This window comes from Rutidosis leptorrhynchoides, chromosome 1 (genome assembly GCF_046630445.1).
Source record: "Rutidosis leptorrhynchoides isolate AG116_Rl617_1_P2 chromosome 1, CSIRO_AGI_Rlap_v1, whole genome shotgun sequence".
Taxonomy (NCBI): Eukaryota; Viridiplantae; Streptophyta; class Magnoliopsida; order Asterales; family Asteraceae; genus Rutidosis; species Rutidosis leptorrhynchoides.
Window position 1 is genome coordinate 493279596 of NC_092333.1, and position 24262 is coordinate 493303857.

The 24262-nt window shown below is 34.1% G+C and overlaps 1 protein-coding gene across 3 annotated transcripts; it reads right to left on the reverse strand.

Annotated features, from left to right (window-relative positions):
- Window positions 1-3374: 3374 nt before the first annotated feature.
- Window positions 3375-11388, reverse strand: LOC139875496 (uncharacterized). Of its 3 annotated transcripts, XM_071862833.1 has the most exons (7): window positions 11248-11388; window positions 11095-11119; window positions 10870-10944; window positions 10578-10682; window positions 10334-10453; window positions 3584-3618; window positions 3375-3477 (listed from the first exon to the last, which is right to left on the reverse strand). In XM_071862833.1, the coding sequence occupies exons 1-5, from the start codon at window positions 11250-11252 to the stop codon at window positions 10337-10339; spliced, it is 327 nt and encodes a 108-aa protein (XP_071718934.1). In that variant the 5' UTR covers window positions 11253-11388; the 3' UTR covers window positions 3375-3477; window positions 3584-3618; window positions 10334-10336. The 3 variants fall into 3 exon arrangements, with proteins under 3 accessions (XP_071718934.1, XP_071718942.1, XP_071718937.1); XM_071862841.1 differs by lacking the exons at window positions 3375-3477; window positions 3584-3618 and adding an exon at window positions 9484-9967; XM_071862836.1 differs by lacking the exons at window positions 3375-3477; window positions 3584-3618 and having other exon boundaries at window positions 10188-10453.
- Between the last annotated feature and the right edge of the window lie 12874 nt (window positions 11389-24262).

Here is a 24262-nt window from a genome sequence, read left to right on the forward strand (position 1 = left end):
TGCAGATGGTGTAAATCGAACAAAAGGGTGATAGTTGTAATGATCTCCAATGGTAATAAAATATAGAAGAAACCAAGTTGCAAGTGGAGATGTTGGGTGTTCGTTTAATCATGGAGAAGAGAGAGATATGAGTGAGAGAGAAGGGTGAAGGAGATGGTGATAATCAAGTAAGTTTTGGTTTCGTAAATTTCTGTTTTAATTCCCATTAGCAAGAGTTAATAGTAGTTATATAAACGAATCAAATGAGGTTAAACGTATAATTGTAGTAGTATACTTGTTTGTTATCTAGTAATGGTGGTAAACAGAATATTTCATGATCAGACAGGGATGAAGAAAAGAAGAGAAAGAAAATGGAATTGATGGTGATGTGTAACAAATTTCTGTTATTTGTTCCGTAATGGATTTGAAGTCGACTTGTAACCATTAATCAGTCATTAACAGGAAACAAAAATAGTGTGCAGTTTGATTGTGAAGGCTAACGGATTTTGTTCCTTATGAAATTGATTTGTACAATCTTGAGACAGAAAACAAAAATTAGCTATAGTTCTAATCGAGACATTCAACTGAATCTGATTCCTAATGATTTTTACGTATGATATTTATATAAATATTATTAATAATTAATAATTAATATACATAAATAATTGTAATACTTTTAATATTAATAATAATAAATAATATTTCAAAAAAAATATAATTTCTGTTAGTAAGGAGAATAATAGAAATAATAACATTTAAATTAATAATAATACCAAAATAATAATATAAAAAATGATACCAAAAATAATGATATTTAATAATGATAAAAAAAAATATTATTAATGATAATAATCATATCACTATCCTAATTGTAATAATATTTATATTATTACTGATAATAATACTAATACACAATGTATATATATGTATATATATGTATATATATATATATATATATATATATATATATATATATATATATATATATATATATATATATGTATATATATATATATATATATATATATATATATGTATATATATATATATGTATATATATATATCCTACGCCGTTGATACCTGTGGTTTGTTCATTTTTTCATCATAACACCTAAACTTTAAATTTTGCATCGTTGGTACCTGTGGTTTCATTAAGTTACCTAGTTACTACCCCAGCTAACGACAGTTTATTTTTAAAGGTTAACCCCTAACATGTGCCACGCATGTGAGGGTAATTTCATCCTTTTATTTAATTTTTTTCTTCATGTAAAAACACTTTAATAGCCCCAAATCGATGTGAGGGCATATGTGTCAAAATTTACAATAATAAACCAACATACAATTCACAATAATCTAAAATGCCCAAATTCAATCAATTAAACACTATCACACAAATCACTTACAAAAGATAGAAAAAAGTCAGTAGCATTATGTCGAAGTATAGCATTCCCTTAATCATGTATGAGATAACAAAAATATTTCCAAACTCTTAATGAACTATCAAATAACAGCAGTAAGTTTCAATTGATCTGACCATATCGTTATGTTCTTTGTGTATGTGTTATTATAACTAGCTTACTTAACAATTTAAAATCTCAGATGATACGTCGTGGTGGTAGTCGTCGTCGTCGTGGTGGTGGTCGTGGTGGTCGTCGTGGTGGTCGCGGTGGTGGTCGTGGTGGTCGCCGTCGCCGTCGCGGGAGCGGTCGCATTCGCGGGCGCCGCCGCAGCAGCAGCAGCGGGCGCGGCAGCAGCAGCAGCAGGAGGAGGAGAGAATAATAATTGAAAGGAATGTAATATAAAATAAATTATACGTATCCTCGAGTTGAAATGATAATAAAAGAAAGGAAAGGAATATAAGAAAAATAAACATTTTTACAATTATATATTATTTGTAAGTATTGAACAAACATGATTTAAAAATAAATTATATGATCAATATATAACATTTGCCAGTTATTAGTTTTATACATATTATTTTTTAACACGAGAAAAAGTAGAGAAAAAATAGTTAGTTATTTTTTTTTTTTAATATATTATTTTTTTTATGAGATAATATGATGATTAGATTTAATTTTAAGATAAACATGTAGGTTTTCCTTCCAATCCGCCCAAATATGAGCGGTAAGTGTTGTTAACAAAAACATTTACTCTCCTTCCCAAATTCACTCCTCCCCTTTTCCTTTCCACTTAAAATAAAAACTCGAGAATTGCCAATTATTTTTTAATCCGCTCAACTCCTTTCCTTTCCACCCTAAAAAAAACTCGGGAATGCAACGTAATGGCTCGTTCAATACTAAAAGAGAATGTTTATACTTTTTATAATTTTCATCCGAATTTAGATATTGTAGGTTTAACCTTTGCTAGTAAAGCTATGATTAACAGTCCTGATAATTCTATCACAATTTAATTGTTCACACTCATAAATAAATAGACATTATGAATCGAATTTACTAAACTAGCCCTAATTTATACTTATCAAAACATATACTGGTAAAATAGTTGAAGATCATCCACAAATGTAACAAGACAGCCATGGCACACCAAATCTAATCAATTTAAGACCTAGTGACAACTACTTCGAGTCTCTCCTCTTAAAAATATCCATGGAATTTATATCTTGAAAGCCAGATTGCCTCGGAGAGGTTTTACCGACCCGTATTCAGGACTCAAGTCTGACCCGCCTACCACTCGGGATGGTTTAAGGTTCGGATCCCTGTAATGCGGTTCGAATTTCCGCCCTAAAACGTGTGCGTGCGTGGCAAATAAAAATATTTGATGCCAACACTTGCATTTTAAATTTAAAAAGATTTGACGACAGTTTTAAAATTTTTTAACAAAATTCAAACGCAAAGATCGGACAAAACCGAACCTTTCAAATGCGTTATAGTTTTGCAACATTGTTTTCGATGTTTATTTTGAGTGAAAAGCAAAGATCGGACAAAACCGCACATTTCAAACGCGTTATAGTATTGCGACATCGTTTTTTTCGATGTTTATTGAGTGAAAACACAAAGATCGGACAAAACCGCACCTTTCAATCACGTGATTACATATACCACAAATTATCAAGTCATATTATCTCAAGTGAAATTTGAACCCCAAACAATTTCATAAGATTTGTCTACCCAAATAAAAAAAGATGACCCAAAACGTGTATAACTCAAAATAGAACATCTTAAAACTTGCATCACTTTATCATAATGAAAGTTATGTATTGCCATGGGTCCTGTTTTCTTTCATAATCATGACAAACTCTAAAGACACCCGCAGGGAAGTTACAAGTCATTGAATCACATAATAACTTTTCAAAAAAAAAAAAAAAAAAAAAAAAAAAGACAATCACAAAAATACCATACAAACCACGAATTTAACAAAGATACAATGATTACCAATTACCATAAGATAGTCTCTACTATTAGTTGTATTTTTCTTCCCTATAGTCTCTACTATTAGTTGTATTTTCCTTCCCTCGCATATCAAAGTGAACGCAACATCGCACTAGAGTTTTTTTTTTTTGGAAAAGGGGACGGTACCCCGGAAAAATTTATATCAACCAAATAAAAATGAATACATGGGGGGATGTTATTTAGTGGAACATCCGGCACTAGAGTTACAGAACTCCATATCCATGAAGTCCTGCAACAACAGAATAGACATGCTTAGCTAAGCATATGAATATTAAGAAAGGATAGTGTATCAAATGCAATCAAATACGTGATGCGAATGCTGATTGGATTAAAGAATAATGTTGGTTCTTCCTATGTCAGGCAATCCAAACCCAAATCTTTGAAAATAGGTCCATTGGGTTCTTTCCATTCTACTCCAAACCTGCTGGGTCCAAATATCTTTAAAAAGCCTAATAACTAATTTAGGTCCATCAGGTCAAACATATAGATCTAACAAGTCGTACCCAAAAGACCAAAACTGAAATTTTGATAAACGAGAAGTTGAAGACGAGGGTAAAAAAATTAAGCATGGCAATCGGGTACCCAAACGGATTAGATTTCCTAAACAGGTCAAGACCTGTTTTCCTCGTAAGATTTTTTGAGATAGAAGTCTCTTATACATTAATTAAGCAAATAAGACTAATATGCTTATTTCCATTCTCATACGAGGCCTAAAAGTTTATTGGCAACAGATTGACACGAAGTGATTCATCATCCACCAACATAAGCCGATCGTTAGGAGTATTGATCAAGTTGAGACTTTTTATTCTCGGGATCGTTAAATCACTTTAACACGAATTCAATCCTTCCAAATCATCTTCCTCTTCTTTGAGTCGAATCATGCATCACATTGGAACATATCTCATACTCCATGTATAACTTCTTCAAACCGTTTACAACACTGTCCACTTTTGTTGCTTTAAGGCGTGCATCATTGATGCCAAATTTATCAAAACAATATTCCACTATCTTTACCTTATATCGTGGACCCAGGATAATAACAAAAGACATTAACTCTTCCAATACTTATCAAATTTTACCTTCATCTCACGTGTCATTCTACTTATAATTAAATGAGATTCTCTTTTTTCTTGTATACACCGTTGAATTCTCCACACATTAATTAAAATACAAGTTAGATGCCGGATAATAACTCCCAAAAAACAATATTGTGATGACATAAAAATTTTCCAAGATCTATTTTAATGATTTTATTCTTGTCTATTCTAAATGTGTTAGGCATGTTGTTGAATCATTATCTACTAACTGCAAAAGTTCAAAAGCCCACCAATAGACTAATACACAATCAAACATTAAATATGTAGAATTGCATCAAGTGATTTTCTTAACTTACATGTCAACCACACTGCAATGAAAGGTGTTCAATGCATTCGGAAAATTTAAACCTTCTAGTCTCGCTCCCAATTCTCGAACTTTTTCAATGACATTTTGAATAACTTTTGATCCTGATTGCACAATAAGATTTAACACATGTTTTCCGCAACGTATATGCATGAAATTCCACTTACAAAGAAAACCATCATTTGGTGTTAAACGACTCTTCAAAGAATCAACTAAGTTATTAATGTATAAAGCATTATCTAACGTAACCGTGAAAGCTTTTATCTCAATGTCACAACCTTTTAAAAAGTTAATCATATACTCTACTAATAGTGTACCGCCATGGAGAGGAGGTATAACTCGAAAGCTCAACACCTATTTATTAAAACCCAACTTTCATCAACGTAGTGAGCATTTAACAAACATATGACAACGGTTGTAATAGATGTCCACAAAATCGGATTTAAAACAAAATCTACTAGTTACATTCCCTAACTTATGTTTAACAATCGCTTTTTCGATCCGAAAAATCTTCGGAAGATCCACATCCGCCTTCTAGTTACTTACACATAGATTTTTACATCCAGATACAAAGACGATAACAAGAAAAAAAGCAAAGGCGGATCTGAAGATTTATGAGAGAGAAAAAGAGATTCTTAAACATAAGTTACGGAACATAACTAGTAGCATGTCTTACATCCGATTTATGGTCTTCCATTACAACTAATGGTTACATATCGTTGACTACTCACTACGTTAATGAAAGTTGGGCTTTAAGAAAAAAAGTGTTAAGCTTTCAAGTTACAACTCCTCCCCACAGTGGTACACTATTAGCAGTGTATGTGATTAACCATTTAATAAAGAGTCATTTAACATTAAATGATGGGTTGCTTTGCAAGAGGGTTTTCATGCATACATTGCGGAGAGCATGTGTTAAATCTTATTGAGCAATTTAGGAATGAAAGTTATTTAGATGCCATTGAAAAAGTTCAAGAGTCGGTCGATATGTTAAAGGGAGTGCGACTAGAAGTTTCAAATATTCCGAATCCATTAAACACCTTTCATTGAAAGGTGGTAGACATGTGTGTCAAGACATAGTTACTTACTCGATGGACTTCTACATATTTAATGATTGATTGTGCATTAGACGGACTTATGAACGATTGGAATTAGTGTATAATGATTTTACAACATGAACACATTTTGAGTGGACAAGAATAGAATCAATCAAACAGTTCGAATACCTTTTTATGTCATCACAACATTGTTCGGGAGCTATTATCCAACATATAACTTGTATTTTAATAATGTGTAGGAAAATCAACGGTGTATACAAAAAGAGATAAGAGAATTATGACTCGATTATAAGTCGAATGACATGTGAGATAAAGGTAAAATTCAACAAGTATTGAAAGAGTCATAGTATTGTTTTGTCTTTTGCTATTATATTGAATCCACGATATAAGGTGAAGATAGTGGAATGTTGTTTTAATAAACTTGAAATCAAGGATACAAGCCTTAAAACAAAGTGGACAGTGTTGTCAACGATTTGAAGAAGTTATACATGGAGTATAAAATATTCTCCAATGTGATTCATGATTCGACTCAAGGAAAAGGAAGTTTAAATGGGGATAAAGGTGTAACAGTTGATTCAGATGGATTCGATTCATATCATAGTAGATTTAGCTCTTTAAAGTGGCATTGTAGAGAAAGAGAGTGAGGATTAAGAACGAACAAAATACCTGTTTTTAAGTTTATTTTATAACTGTATGGCTATTAAAATATGTTAGATCAGATTGTATGTTTGACTTTTGAACCATGTTGGATCATATTGTTTGACCTCTGGATATGTTAGATGTTTGAGTTTTGAAACATGTGTAGATCTAATTATATTAATGATTTACCAACTACATAGCTCATTTATGCTCAATGTAAGGCTTCTATCTCATTTAGAAAATCTTACGAAGAAAAAGAGTCTTGACCTGACGCGTTTGGGTTTGGTCTGTTTAGACCAAAACCCGACTCAACCAGACCTGATTGCCAGGCCTAATTTCCCGCTTTTATGGTTTTCATTCGTCATATATGATAACATAGAGATGTGATCTCGGGACACAAATTTCTCTATTCAGACCCGCTCTTTCTATATTTTCTCAATATTAAACTTTGGTGTCTACAATCCTATCGACATTTAGAACCCACATTCTTAATATTTTATTAACTCGTGGTTCCTCATCAATATCATTTTTCACTAAATCACTGTCATGGGCCACTATCCTTATTTTGCAATCGAATGTGGTCACATTACATGTATGTTAGCTTGAAATGGGCATCATACCTCCCTCTCATTCCACTTCCACTCCTACCATCAGTATATGACACATGATGATAACATATTGTCTGGTTAGGGCAATCTTCATTTTTATCTCAGTTTTCACGACTAGTTGATGGGCTAAATAACTTTATTTGGCTGATTTATCATCCATCAACTTACTTAAACAAAAGCAAGAGAACTAATCACACATCAAACTAGGGTATCATATCTCAGGCTTCATGATGACTATCTTCAATGCTACATAGCATATGGCCAAAACTATGTGTTTTTATTGAGTTATAAGCACTTGTATAAACTCAACTTCAAGGTTGCAAAACTCGCGACTCGGAGAGAACTCGGCATGAGGTTTTTGAGGAGTTCTCGGCGACTCGGGGAGAACTCGGATGTTGACTTTCGTTGACTTTTTAATTTTTTGGTATATTTTATATATATTTAAGTTTAGAATATTATTTATCAACTTATAGAGCTCACATATGTTATTCTCATCCCATTTATTTATATTTTTAACTCTTTTTTCCCTAAGCTTTTCTTCCTTGGCTCAAATTCTGACAAATAACTTCCAATTTCAGTCATCAAAATTCATTTTCTAGCCCCCAAGAAAATGAAAAAGGTGAGAAACAAAAAAAATGAAAATTTTGCAGGTTTGACCGGCGTTGACTGAGTTGACCAAAGTTGACCGAGTTTTGACCGAGTTTGTGGCCGATTTATCGTTTCCTCCGATCCTCTGATTTCTCCCCGAGTACTCGGCCGAGTTTTGCAACACTGCTCAACTTTGAGCTCTTAGTGAGCTATTTAAGTCCTATGTATGAGTATTGAGAGGCTGCCATTAATCTAGCTCAAATCGTGCAATTAAAATTACAATTAACGATTGACTCGAGCTCCATCAAGTCAAACTCTAGTGACCTTTTAAGTGAGCTTGTGTGATTAATATTTGAGCACAGTTTCTCATAGATATTTCCAAGCCATGTAAGCTCTCAAGTTGAATTCAATTTTTTTCCAAACGTTGCTTGAGCAAGCATCGTGAAAGAACATCGAGCTATCGAGTTCACTCGTAAAGGTGTTCAGGCCGAGCTCAAGCCACAAGATTAAGGCCATCCACAATGCAAATTTGACCGAATAAAGACCGAAGTTTAAGTATTAAAAGAACAAGAAAGAAGACATAAAAAATGAATGAATGACTTAATATCATTCTTTCAGTCATCAAAATTCATTTTCTAGCCCCCAAGAAAATGAAAAAGGTGAGAAACAAAAAAAATGAAAAATTTGCAGGTTTGACCGGCGTTGACTGAGTTGACCAAAGTTGACCGAGTTTTGACCGAGTTTGTGGCCGATTTATCGTTTCCTCCGATCCTCTGATTTCTCCCCGAGTACTCGGCCGAGTTTTGCAACACTGCTCAACTTTGAGCTCTTAGTGAGCTATTTAAGTCCTATGTATGAGTATTGAGAGGCTGCCATTAATCTAGCTCAAATCGTGCAATTAAAATTACAATTAACGATTGACTCGAGCTCCATCAAGTCAAACTCTAGTGACCTTTTAAGTGAGCTTGTGTGATTAATATTTGAGCACAGTTTCTCATAGATATTTCCAAGCCATGTAAGCTCTCAAGTTGAATTCAATTTTTTTCCAAACGTTGCTTGAGCAAGCATCGTGAAAGAACATCGAGCTATCGAGTTCACTCGTAAAGGTGTTCAGGCCGAGCTCAAGCCACAAGATTAAGGCCATCCACAATGCAAATTTGACCGAATAAAGACCGAAGTTTAAGTATTAAAAGAACAAGAAAGAAGACATAAAAAATGAATGAATGACTTAATATCATTCTTTCAGTCATCAAAATTCATTTTCTAGCCCCCAAGAAAATGAAAAAGGTGAGAAACAAAAAAAATGAAAAATTTGCAGGTTTGACCGGCGTTGACTGAGTTGACCAAAGTTGACCGAGTTTTGACCGAGTTTGTGGCCGATTTATCGTTTCCTCCGATCCTCTGATTTCTCCCCGAGTACTCGGCCGAGTTTTGCAACACTGCTCAACTTTGAGCTCTTAGTGAGCTATTTAAGTCCTATGTATGAGTATTGAGAGGCTGCCATTAATCTAGCTCAAATCGTGCAATTAAAATTACAATTAACGATTGACTCGAGCTCCATCAAGTCAAACTCTAGTGACCTTTTAAGTGAGCTTGTGTGATTAATATTTGAGCACAGTTTGTCATAGATATTTCCAAGCCATGTAAGCTCTCAAGTTGAATTCAATTTTTTTCCAAACGTTGCTTGAGCAAGCATCGTGAAAGAACATCGAGCTATCGAGTTCACTCGTAAAGGTGTTCAGGCCGAGCTCAAGCCACAAGATTAAGGCCATCCACAATGCAAATTTGACCGAATAAAGACCGAAGTTTAAGTATTAAAAGAACAAGAAAGAAGACATAAAAACTGAATGAATGACTTAATATCATTCCTATCTTTTTCTGGTATTAAACAGAACTACCTACTATCATTATAGCAAATAAAAATCTACTCACTACACCTTCCTCTAGTGCCCGTTGTGATTTTAGTGCATGAGAGTGACATAAGATATTATAATCAGTCGACACGTAACTACCGCAACTGAACTGACATTCCAGAACCTCAATACCTATCAACTGATAACCATCAACGCATACTAACATAATTATCTGTCAGGATATGTAACCATGAATAAAATTACAGCACCATTTGCTTCCCAGAACCTCAATGCCTATCAACTGATAAATACCAACTTCCTTTAAATTTTAATAATTTATCAACTGGTAACAATGCATGGTGTCAGTTAGGTGTGATACTTAGAATCATTAAAGTAAATGCTATGGCTTCTGGAGAAACTGGTTATCATATCTACTGCAGCAGAAACAGTCAAACACACACTCGTTAATTCATATTGAATTAAATTTAATTGATTTACGTTAAGTATAACATTCCGATTTTTTACTTCCCTATATATGTAATTGCATCACAATCAAGCACCGCAAAGTGCATACACAACTTGCAGCATAGTGCAAGTGAAGTTTGGGGTCAGCAGGGCTTAGTAAAAAGGCAGAGAGTAAAACTAACCAAGGTATGTGTCAAGCCCAAATCATAAAAACATTTTAAAAAATGCAGGAGCACCAATAAGTTGCGTTGCATCACAGGACAGTTTGCAAACACCATGTCATCTTGAAAAGGAAAAAGCTAAAACGAAAACATGAAAGAAACAATGAATAATACCTTTTACTTCGGGTTTCTAAGTACAATGATGACAGAATCACCTCGAAGAAACATCTTGCTAATGAACCTGTCTTTGTTAACTGGAAGAGCTTTCTTCTTGCCTTTTCCTGTCTTGGGCACCTAGCAAATAAATAAATTTACAAAATCATAGAAGGCACAAAACATTTTTGAACAGAGAAAACAAATCAAAAAATGAAAATAAGATAAGGACTGCAACACAAGTTAGTTTCATGACAGAACTAACCTCAGTCCACATCTCTCTAACATTCTCCAGTACCATGTTGCAGTGCCGATCAAACGCCCTAACACGGCCCAAAAGCTTCTTATTATTTCTGCAATTAATAAGAACCTGCATTTGCAACACAATCACATAAAACAAACCAGCCTAAACAAAATCAATATTAACTGTGACCTATATGCAGAGGCACTATTTAAAAGTTGAATAATCCTTTCAAGTTGCACTGAAATCTTAAAACAGTTCCACTAACTAATAGAGGGCAAACTGAATGCGTAAATATATAAAAAGAAAATGTTACCTGAGTATTGTTTTTAACACTCATCATCAAGACAGAAAGTGGACCGGTGTTGAACTCCTCTTCCTCATTCTTCGTCTGCAAAAAGGTTTAACATGAAACAATTATATATCGATAACCTAATTTTGTTCAAAAAAAAATTGGTCAAAAATAAGTAACCAGATATTACATTAAAAAAATATACTCTTAACTCAAATTAACCTATAATTTCATACTACAATTACTTACTGGTGCATCTTCTTCCATCGGTCGACTGGAAAATAAAAACAAAATCAATAAATATAATTAAATTTAGTTAAGTAAAATTTACTTAAGCACAACACACGTGTATGAGTGTGACAGTGTGTGCGTGTGTGCAATAATGAATGAAACTGAAATCACCTCATCTTTGAAGTAGTAAGAAGAATGAAATCGATAACGTAATCTGAATGAAATAAAAATGTTAGGGTTTATGATACAGAAACCCTAAAAAAACAAAAAATATGGAGACGAGTGAGGGGAATTAATTTAAAATAAAGTTATAAGCACAGTCCCTATGGTTTGAAAATTGGAGAATCAGTTCCTAAACGTTTTTTTAACAAAGTCACTCGGTGTGAGTGGTTTGCAACTATTACAAAGACAGTGCCTCATGTACAAGGCATGTGTGCAAGGCGTGTGCTTTGACTCGACATGATTTTTTAACACCCGTTAAACGAAGGGATTGTCTATGCAACATTTGCAAACCACAATGACTGGCCAAGTGATCACGTCAAAAGAAAATTATCCATTGAACCTGTAATTTGATACAAACCATGTGCACTGTCCTTGTAGAATTATCTTAATTTAATGATTATTATTCTAAGAATAAAATCACTTATGGTTATCGTGAACACGCTTAAAAGTGCGGTAGATTAGAAAAATTGTCACCTTAAAAATAATAATGTAGCACTACATACAATAGTTTTAGCGCTCTTATGGCTGTTGCTAAAAAAAAAATCTTTAATTTAATTAAAAAGTTAAAACACGTACATAGTTACACTTTGATAATCGTGCAAAATCCAAATGAGATTTGGATAAGTGAGGGTGTTAAACATGTAACATCCCGTCTTTTTCCGTTAATTTATTTTAACACCCGTCTTTTTTTATAGATAATATCTTTCGTCATCTATATTCGTACTTTTCGTTAACTAATGTTCTTGATATTCCCGTTATTGGATTATAACATCTTCCGTTTACTCTAGCGCGTTTAAAATATTTCGTTTGATTAATTCCCGCACCCGACTACAAATTTGAGGGACTAATCTTGCCACTTGGACAAATTTGGTTGACTAGTCATCACCTCCCACCATTTCCTCCTCATTTCTTTTCTTTTTGATTTTCTTTCATTTATCTCTTCCAAACTTACATCCTTTCCACATTCATCACAAAATCATCATCTAAATCAAATCTAGCAAGCTAACATCAAAACATATTACATATTTGGAATCCTCTCTTCGTCCTCTACAACTTGATACCAATTTCATCTCGTTTGGGTAATTTTTCTAAAACTCTAGATTTCATGTTCTTAGTGTTTTTGACTTGAAATGGTGTTAATTAGTGTCTATGGCTCAAGTCTAACATGAATATGTGTTTAGTTTGCTCGATTTGTTGTTTTGAGTAACTAGCATGAACACTTGAAATGGGTGTGCTTAATCTTTAATTTTGGATGATTAAATGTTGTTTAAATGTTAAAGTTCATGTATTAAATGTGTTACTAGCATCATTAGCTTCAATTTGATGTGTAGGTTGACTTGGGAAAACTTCACTAACATGATTATTGATTTCATGATTCTTGGTTAGGGTTTGATGAACTTTAAAATGGATTTTTGATGCATTGAATGCTATGTAATGTTGTTAGTAAGTATTTAGTTGCAATGTATGTTTAATTACCTTCGAAACGGCGTATCGTATGTGTAAATTGGATTCTCGAATCACCATTTGCATTTTTGAGCTTGAAACGTTAAATAATGACCTTTCGGCGAGATTTCGGTTATTGTAAATGATGTTTTTGTTTAATGAAATGTGTTTAGTTGTATTCCTTGTTAAATTACCTTTCCAACGATATAAGATACGTGTTTTGAATTTTTACAATTCATAAGTTATGTTTGTTTGAAGTTTGGTTCGAGCATATACATGAAACAGCCCAGCATTTTTTTCTAGTGTTAAGCCGCGGCGCGGCTCCTCTAGCCACGGCGCGGCTTAAAGCATGAAAATGGGGCTGTCCAAAATTATCAATTTTCGTAAAATTCTAACTATGCTACGCAACTCCGATTGACATAAAACTTGGCCAACATGCTTATATATGACTTCTAAGCTTAGAAAAATTGTCCGAGACCCAACCCGAACACGTTGACATTTTTGTTGACTTTGACCAAAGTTTGACTTTTAGTCAAACTTAACCAAATACTTATGCAATCGTTCTAATCTTCTTTTATACTTGATTCTTGCATGAAACTTGACAACGTGATTCACATGCTATATAATCGAGTCATAACGAGTCATAGGACTAATTGAACACATTTCGCCGACCTTGTGTCGTAACCGGTTAATTGATACAACTTACTTGTTTAGGTCGAGGCTAAGCAACTTTCATGCACACGTTTACTTTGTGAAGTACTTTTATACTCGTGCACCCGAGGTGAGATCATAGTCCCACCTTTTCAACAACTTTTATTCTTTTAAATCGTGGGCTGAGAAACATATACTTTGTTATATCTTGTACTACTTACTTTTATGCTTTGAACACAAGTACGAAGAAACAAACATTCCACAGCGAGTTTGAACAAAAATCCTCAATTCGATTATCATTAGTTACACTTGCCGGGTGTAAGCGAGAACTTATGTTGTATGGCCATACGGGTTTGACAAACCCTCATTCGGATGGTTTGCTACCGTTATGCGGATGAAATATATTTTCGAAAAACAGTGTATGTTCTAACACTATTGTGATGGGGTTCTATGGAAGGAAAGTTAAGTCTTGATAATTGGGTGCTCGCGAACATACTTTTGGAATGCAAACGATTTGGATATTCAACGTTATGGAAATACAAAATCTTGTGGTTCAAAAACAACATTTATTAATACACCTATGATTTTACCAACATTTTTCGTTGACAGTTTTCTATATATTTCTCAGGTTCATGAATGGCTATTTGATACATGCTTCCGCGTACACTTATACTTGCTTGGGGTCAAGCATACATGCATACACTCTGATTACTTGCTTGGAGTCAAGCATACATACATACGCTAGTGATAGCACCTTTGGATTCAAGCATATTGTTTACATATTTACGCTATTTATAGCAACCGTGATTTTCAACTTATTATGTCGCAAGTTATTTCATTAATACTTCATACTTTTGTAAACTTAAACTTGTTGTCGAGCCGTTTGGTAAACTAAACTTTGTAAGTCTTGTACGTTTCAAATGATTGCGACATAATTTTGGTCAAACGCGTCTCATTTATGGACTATGACCACGTAACGGGACCTAAGTTAACGGCGCCGTCAATGACGATTTTGTCGGGTCGTTACAGATGGTATCAGAGCGTTGGTTGTAGGGATCTAGGATGTGCATTAGTGTGTCTGACAGAGTCGTTAGGACACATTAGTGAATCTAGACTACAACCGGATAGTTAATCATTGCATCCTGACTTGCATTTGCTATATATAGCACTTACTTGACTACTTGTGCATTTATACTTGAATATTCTTAGGTGAACTCCATAATGGTACCAAACTTTCATCATACGAATTCGTATTCTGCCACTTTCTGGTAACACACGTAAATTCAAGATTCATACGCGTAAGGATGACGACGACTTCATTAGTCACACTAGTTCGGGAACTCTGTCTCCTCGATTGTTATTCATCACCATCCCGGCTTACTATCCACAAGTGTTGTAAAGTTACCACCACTACTTTAGATGGGTATCGTCATCACTATCTATCACTACGGTTACGTACTACTCGTTATCATAATTCGTTACTCTTTTCGTACCTAAAGACATTATTGTTTGACTTGAACCGCATTGACGTGAACAACCAATTATACACTTCCCTCGGGATACGCATCTTCAGAGTTGCACTAATTCTTTCGATTCAATACGAGTCACGTTAGAGATGTCGCTATACTTTGTTCATTTTAAATCTTCACGATTACACGAACTTGAATCTATGGAGTGATGTGGGAATGGAGGTATGAGTTAGCGTAATATAACGACACTCAATCAACGTGGTTATATTACGGTAAGTCATACCAAAGTTCTAATGACACGTGATGGTGGTTGGACTCGATCAACCTAATCACCATCATGTGCCATGTACATGACTTCATTTTTCTTATTGGAGATCTGAAAACTCCGAGAATATTGATAACAACCATACCAGGGACACACCTTCGATTATTGCTGAACCATATTTATGCTTCCGAATGAATGACAAATTCTTTCGACTTCAAAACATATGTTACACGTGTATACTATCTCGTTTTGGCACGGTTTTATCGACGAACTACAATGTGATGCCCCGTACAAAACCATCGTGTACGAATCATCAACAACAGGATCATTACAAGATCAAATACTATATGCCGTTTCAAAATAAGTTTGCATTCATGAATATAGGTGACGTCTTAACCAACGTCAAATGTTTAACATACGAAAGTGTGCTTCTACGAATAGAAGGCATTAATAATAGTACGTGACCCATAGGTCGTTACAAATCATTGTTTCAAAAGTGTCATAGTTTGAATGCAAAATAAATGTTCATGCGGAGATATCTCTAAAAGCAGTGGGAGTCTACAGCAAGTCTAGTACAACGGAAGCAATCATACCCTTAAGCACCTGAGAAAAACATGCTTAAAAATGTCAACACGAATGTTGGTGAGCTATAGTTTAAATATAACAGTAATGTAAGGTAGGCCACGAGATTTCCGTGCTTCAAACAGCGTTTCAAAACAATATGAAAAGTATATGTTCAACTGTGGGCACTTGGTAACTAACTTAACGTTTATAACCCCCTAAAAGTACACTTGGCGAGTGCGTATGTTTACGAAGTATTAAACACCCGTTAAATGCTAGCGTGACTAGCCCGAGTGGGGATGTCAAACCCTATGGATCCATATCTAAGATTCGCGTTCACCGGTTCAAAGACCAATGACTAAACGTTACCGAGCTAAGGGGAAAGTTTATGCCGTTGTATAACCCACACATATATAAAGTTTAAGTACTCGTGCCTAGTATGTAAAACACAAAACGCGCATGTATTCTCAGTCCCAAAATAGTTAAAGTAAAAGGGGATGCTATAACTCACAGTGGAAAGTAGTAAAAGTCGATACGCGGGAATAGTAAGCAAGTGGTTGGTCCGGAAGGTCCTCAAACTAAGTCAAAAGTTACTAAGTCAGTAAATCGTTCCCAAAGGTTTAAAAGTGTGTAAATTAGGTCTTAAGTACCATCATCATTCATCATTAAACAAAAAGTGTAAAGTAAGTTTTAAGTCAAGACTAGGTTTTGAAACAAGGACTGACTTCGTTCAGTCACCACGACCTCTATACAAACTGAAATGGGGTGAGACCAGTGGCCATGGCTCCATATATGAGTCCCCTAGATACTGACCAATTTACAGAACCAAACTCGTCTTCGTTTGACCATGGTGACGGTTTAAGTGCGAGTAGGTCAGAAATTTCAGCACAGTGTTAATAGGGTGTAGTGACTTTCGGGACCCCATAGATCCTAAACCTAACTCGGATTAAGACGGGGTCTAAACAGAAAATCATCTACTCGAACTGAACTAACTGAAAATCAGATATCCAGTAGCCCAGGTGGTCTGATAAGACCTAGAAAACAGTAAGAAAGGTGTTCTGATGGATTCTTGGTGCTTGATGTTCATCACGGTTCTCATCCTTGATGCTTATAGCTTCAAGTGTACAACTCGTTGATGTGTTTGCATCATATTTACCAAGTTTTGACCATCATAACACTAGTGTAAGTCTAAGATAAGTATCACAACTCATTTAAGGGTTGTAAGTAGTTTGATGAACCAAAGTTACATCAAGATCTTAGATCCGACACATACAAGAGTTCTAATAGTAATATTAAGCTATAAACTTGTAAGTAAACTAAATAAACAAGATCTTAAGTTGTAGAACTTAGATCTTAGTTAGATCTTAAAGATCCTAGACTAGAAAGTCTAGATCTAGTGTTCTTAAGTTAGATCCTAAGTTATAGAACTTGGATCTTTACTTTAATGAAACCATAAGTTATGAAACTTAGATTTTAATCTTGTAAAATGTATATAAGCTTATAAGCTCTTGTTTACAACAAAATTGGAAGACCATAAAGCTATAGAAACTTAGATCTAACATAAGTGTTTGAAGTTATAACTAGAAAGTTAAACTTCCATGTTCTTGAACTTACAAAGTTTACTTTAGTTTCAAGAAATATGAGATCAAGTTTAACTAGTAATACTTAACCAAATGAACAACATCACAACTTTAAATAAATGAAATGAAGAAATAAACTAAAGTTACAAGTATTATGTTCATGTTTGTTTCATACATGAGAAGATTCAAATCAAAGTTTGAATCTTAAGAAAATAATCTTCAAGTCTACAAAACATGAACACAAAGAAGATCATCAAGTTTATTGAAATGTCCCGTTCATATTGATTATAAACGTTCCATATTAATTGATTTCGTTGCGAGGTTTTGACCTCTATATGAGACGTTTTTCAAAGACTGCATTCATTTTTAAAAACAACCATAACCTTTATTTTATCAATAAAGGTTTTAAAAACATTACGTAGATTATCAAATAATGATAATCTAAAATATACTGTTTACACACGACCATTACATAATGGTTTACAATAGAAATATATTACATCGACATATGTTTCTTGAATGCAGTTTTTACACAATATCATACAAACATGGACTCCAAATCTTGTCCTAATTTTAGTATGCAACAGCGAAAGCTCTTAGTATTCACCTGAGAATAAACATGCTTTAAATGTCAACAAAAATTTTGGTGAGTTATAGGTTTAACCTATATATATCAAATCGTAACAATAGACCACAAGATTTCATATTTCAATACACATCCCATACATAGAGATAAAAATCATTCATATGGCGAACACCTGGTAATCTGTAGTGACCCGAACTTTTCCATGTTTATATATATTAATTGAGATTGATATTTACATGATTAAATGTTTCCAACATGTTAAGCAATCAAACTTGTTAAGACTTGATTAATTGAAATATGTTTCATATAGACAATTGACCACCCAAGTTGACCGGTGATTCACGAACGTTAAAACTTGTAAAAACTATATGATGACATATATATGGATATATATATATATAGTTAACATGATACTATGATAAGTAAACATATCATTAAGTATATTAACAATGAACTACATATGTAAAAACAAGACTACTAACTTAATGATTTTTAAACGAGACATATATGTAACGATTATCGTTGTAAAGATATTTAATGTATATATATCATATTAAGAGATATTCATACATGATAATATCATGATAATATAATAATTTAAAATCTCATTTGATATTATAAACATTGGGTTAACAACATTTAACAAGATCGTTAACCTAAAGGTTTCAAAACAACACTTACATGTAACGACTAACGATGACTTAACGACTCAGTTAAAATGTATATACATGTAGTGTTTTAATATGTATTTATACACTTTTGAAAGACTTCAATACACTTATCAAAATACTTCTACTTAATAAAAATGCTTACAATTACATCCTCGTTCAGTTTCATCAACAATTCTACTCGTATGCACCCGTATTCGTACTCGTACAATACACAGCTTTTAGATGTATGTACTATTGGTATATACACTCCAATGATCAGCTCTTAGCAGCCCATGTGAGTCACCTAACACATGTGGGAACCATCATTTGGCAACTAGCATGAAATATCTCATAAAATTACAAAAATATGAGTAATCATTCATGACTTATTTACATGAAAACAAAATTACATATCCTTTATATCTAATCCATACACCAACGACCAAAAACACCTACAAACACTTTCATTCTTCAATTTTCTTCATCTAATTGATCTCTCTCAAGTTCTATCTTCAAGTTCTAAGTGTTCTTCATAAATTCCAAAAGTTCTAGTTTCATAAAATCAAGAATACTTTCAAGTTTGCTAGCTCACTTCCAATCTTGTAAGGTGATCATCCAACCTCAAGAAATATTTCTTTCTTACAGTAGGTTATCATTCTAATACAAGGTAATAATCATATTCAAACTTTGGTTCAATTTCTATAACTATAACAATCTTATTTCAAGTGATGATCTTACTTGAACTTGTTTTCGTGTCATGATTCTGCTTCAAGAACTTCGAGCCATCCAAGGATCCATTGAAGCTAGATCCATTTTTCTCTTTTCCAGTAGGTTTATCCAAGGAACTTAAGGTAGTAATGATGTTCATAACATCATTCGATTCATACATATAAAGCTATCTTATTCGAAGGTTTAAACTTGTAATCACTAGAACATAGTTTAGTTAATTCTAAACTTGTTCGCAAACAAAAGTTAATCCTTCTAAATTGACTTTTAAAATCAACTAAACACATGTTCTATATCTATATGATATGCTAACTTAATTATTTAAAACCTGGAAACACGAAAAACACCGTAAAACCGGATTTACGCCGTCGTAGTAACACCGCGGGCTGTTTTGGGTTAGTTAATTAAAAACTATGATAAACTTTGATTTTAAAGTTGTTATTCTGAGAAAATGATTTTTATTATGAACATGAAACTATATCCAAAAATTATGATTAAACTCAAAGTGGAAGTATGTTTTCTAAAATGGTCATCTAGACGTCGTTCTTTCGACTGAAATGACTACCTTTACAAAAACGACTTGTAACTTATTTTTCCGACTATAAACCTATACTTTTCTGTTTAGATTCATAAAATAGAGTTCAATATGAAACCATAGCAATTTGATTCACTTAAAACGGATTTAAAATGAAGAAGTTATGGGTAAAACAAGATTGGATAATTTTTCTCATTTTAGCTACGTGAAAATTGGTAACAAATCTATTCCAACCATAACTTAATCAACTTGTATTGTATATTATGTAATCTTGAGATACCATAGACACGTATACAATGTTTCGACCTATCATGTCGACACATCTATATATATTTCGGAACAACCATAGACACTCTATATGTGAATGTTGGAGTTAGCTATACAGGGTTGAGGTTGATTCCAAAATATATATAGTTTGAGTTGTGATCAATACTGAGATACGTATACACTGGGTCGTGGATTGATTCAAGACAATATTTATCGATTTATTTCTGTACATCTAACTGTGGACAACTAGTTGTAGGTTACTAACGAGGACAGCTGACTTAATAAACTTAAAACATCAAAATATATTAAAAGTGTTGTAAATATATTTTGAACATACTTTGATATATATGTATATATTGTTATAGGTTCGTGAATCAACCAGTGGCCAAGTCTTACTTCCCGACGAAGTAAAAATCTGTGAAAGTGAGTTATAGTCCCACTTTTAAAATCTAATATTTTTGGGATGAGAATACATGCAGGTTTTATAAATGATTTACAAAATAGACACAAGTACGTGAAACTACATTCTATGGTTGAATTATCGAAATTGAATATGCCCCTTTTTATTAAGTCTGGTAATCTAAGAATTAGGGAACAGACACCCTAATTGACGCGAACTCTAAAGATAGATCTATTGGGCCTAACAAACCCCATCCAAAGTACCGGATGCTTTAGTACTTCGAAATTTATATCATATCCGAAGGGTGTCCCGGAATGATGGGGATATTCTTATATATGCATCTTGTTAATGTCGGTTACCAGGTGTTCACCATATGAATGATTTTTATCTCTATGTATGGGATGTGTATTGAAATATGAAATCTTGTGGTCTATTGTTACGATTTGATATATATAGGTTAAACCTATAACTCACCAACATTTTTGTTGACGTTTAAAGCATGTTTATTCTCAGGTGAATATTAAGAGCTTCCGCTGTTGCATACTAAAATAAGGACAAGATTTGGAGTCCATGTTTGTATGATATTGTGTAAAAACTGCATTCAAGAAACTGATTTCGATGTAACATATTTGTATTGTAAACCATTATGTAATGGTCGTGTGTAAACAGGATATTTTAGATTATCATTATTTGATAATCTACGTAAAGCTTTTTAAACCTTTATTTATGAAATAAAGGTTATGGTTTGTTTTAAAAATGAATGCAGTCTTTGAAAAACGTCTCATATAGAGGTCAAAACCTCGCAACGAAATCAATTAATATGGAACGTTTTTAATCAATAAGAACGGGACATTTCAGTTGGTATCAGAGCGTTGGTCTTAGAGAACCAGAATTTTGCATTAGTGTGTCTTATCGAGTTTGTTAGGATGCATTAGTGAGTCTGGACTTCGACCGTGTTTACTTGAAAAATGATTGCTTAACAAATTTTGTTGGAAACTATATATTTTTAACATGTGAATATTATGTGATATATTAATCTCTTAACGCGTTTGATATTATGTGATAGATGTCTACCTCTAGAACAAGTCCCATTGACTCACCTAATAATAATGAAGAGTCAAATGTAAATTGGAATGATTCGTGGACTGATTCACAAGTTCCCGAAGAGGAACCGGAAGAAGAGTCGGAACCGGAAGAAGAATCGGAACCGGAAGAAGAATCGGAACCGGATGAAGAAATAGAACCGGTGGGGGAAATAATAAAACGGTTAAGTAAAAGAAAATCCTCAACCAACCGACCAAGGTTAATTATGGTCAATGGTGTTTCCGCCAAGGAAGCAAAATATTGGGAGGATTACCAATTCTCCGATGAATCGGATTCCGACAAGAATTCCGATGATGTTATAGAAATTACCCCAACTGAATTTAAAAAGGCAAAAGAAAATAATAAGGGAAAGGGCATAAAAATAGAGAAATCTAATTCCAACCCCGATGAACTTTATATGTATCGGCAACCCCCGAAGTCCTTAAGTTGTAACAATGACCCGGGAACCTCTAAACCACCAGGTTTTTCTAAACCAATGTGGACAACGACGGCTCGTATTAGGGGAACATCATATATCCCTAGAAACTTGGCAAAACGAACCAAAACCGAAGAAGAAGAAACGAGCGAGTCGGAATAAGATAGTTGTATTCGTGTGGTGTAATATATGTAATATAGTGTTCTTACGCTTTATGATATATGTAAAAATTGCTTGTATTAATAAGTATTTTTTTATGAATCTAACTCTTGTCTATTTTACAGTTTAAAAACACAAAATGGATAGACAACCCAATATTTTAAGAGACCTACCCGGAGACATGATTGATGAAATCTTGTCTAGAGTCGGCCAGAATTCCTCGGCACAACTATTTAAGGCGAGATCAGTTTGTAAGACATTCGAAGAACGTTCCAAGAATGTCTTGGTTTATAAGAGACTTTCGTTTGAAAGATGGGGGATATCACATTGGGAAACCCATAAGTTACGATGTGTTTACTTTGACGCATATATTGCGGGGAACCCAAATGCTATTTTACGCAACGGGTTAAGAAATTATTTTGACTCAATATATCCGAATATTGGACTTCGTGATTTAGAAAAAGCGGCTAACATGCAACATAAAGAAGCATGTTATGCTTACGGATTAGTAATGTTCGCTTCTCACCAAAGTGAGAACAAGAACATCGGGCTACAACTATTAAACAAAACGTTTCCACAAGTGACGGAGTCGGTAATTGGGGTAAGAAATGAGGTTTTTAGATTATTACGGGACTGTTGGACATTACGTAACCCTCGTCCCTTTGACGACGTTACAACACGCTGTCTTATCAACGGCCATAACGGTTATGTTGCACAAGACCAAGGATGGGAAGTAGTCCTAGTAAAACCAGAATGCATGACTTGTTTCTGGACGTATGAATTACGTGTCTTTATTGCCTTTGCTGAACGACTTGTGTACTAGCTAGAATTATCTTCACAACTATCTTGTATCAAAGTTATTGTGTGCTATATTTCATGCTTTATGTAAAATAAGCGGTATTGTAAGTTTGTAAAATATTGTATAAAAGTTTGAACGCGAAATATTATTATAATCAGTTTTTCATATAGAATTGTAGTAGTTGAATTGTATATTAGCTACTAAGTATGAACTTAACGGGTAGGTACTACCCGAATTTAAACTTATAAAACGCTAATATGATGAAAAAGCTTTTATAAATGAGTTCATATTATGCTACGAAATACTATTAACTACTCTTAATATTCTGTATGATTAACTTGTTCCATTTAACTATTTTGAAGGAAATGGCACCGACTACTCGACACACCGTGAATATGAATGAAGAGGAATTCCGTACTTTTCTAGCTTCAAACATAGCCGCAGTACAGGCTGCGCTACATACCAACAATAACCTTGGATCTAGCAGTACAGGAAATCGTGTAGGATGCACCTACAAAGAATTCACTGCCTGCAAACCTTTGGAATTTGATGGAACCGAAGGACCGATCGGATTGAAACGGTGGACCGAGAAGGTCGAATCGGTGTTTGCCATAAGTAAGTGTACTGAAGAGGACAAAGTAAAGTACGCTACGCATACCTTCACAGGTTCTGCGTTAACATGGTGGAATACCTATCTAGAGCAAGTGGGACAAGACGATGCGTATGCACTACCGTGGTCAGCATTCAAGCACTTGATGAACGAGAAGTACCGTCCCAGAACCGAGGTCAATAAGCTCAAGACAGAACTTAGAGGGTTACGAACCCAAGGATTTGATATTACCACGTACGAAAGACGATTCACAGAATTGTGCCTATTGTGTCCGGGAGCATTCGAAGATGAGGAAGAGAAGATCGACGCGTTTGTGAAAGGATTACCGGAAAGAATCCAAGAAGATATAAGTTCACACGAGCCCGCCTCCATACAACAGGCATGTAGAATGGCTCACAAACTCGTGAACCAAATTGAAGAAAGAATTAAAGAACAGACTGCTGAAGAGGCCAATGTGAAGCAAGTCAAAAGAAAGTGGGAGGAAAACGGTGATAAGAATCACCAATACAACAACAACAGCAATTACAACAATAATCGCAACAATTATCCCAACAATCGCAACTACAACAAACGGCCCAACAACAGCAACAACAACAACAACAGTAACTACAACAATCATCCCAACAACAATAATAACCGCAACAACAACAACAATCAGAAGCAGCTATGCCAAAGGTGTGAAAAGAATCACTCGGGGTTCTGCACCAAATTTTGCAACAAGTGTAAAAGAAATGGTCATAGCGC

What these genes read in the sequence shown, in the direction of transcription:
- LOC139875496 (XM_071862833.1), bottom strand. An exon ending in GTGTTAAAAACAATACTCAG is followed by an intron (nt 10,683 to 10,869) that starts GTAACATTTTCT and finishes TTGCAAATGCAG; the next exon opens with GTTCTTATTAATTGCAGAAA. An exon ending in TTAGAGAGATGTGGACTGAG is followed by an intron (nt 10,454 to 10,577) that starts GTTAGTTCTGTC and finishes TTTATTTGCTAG; the next exon opens with GTGCCCAAGACAGGAAAAGG.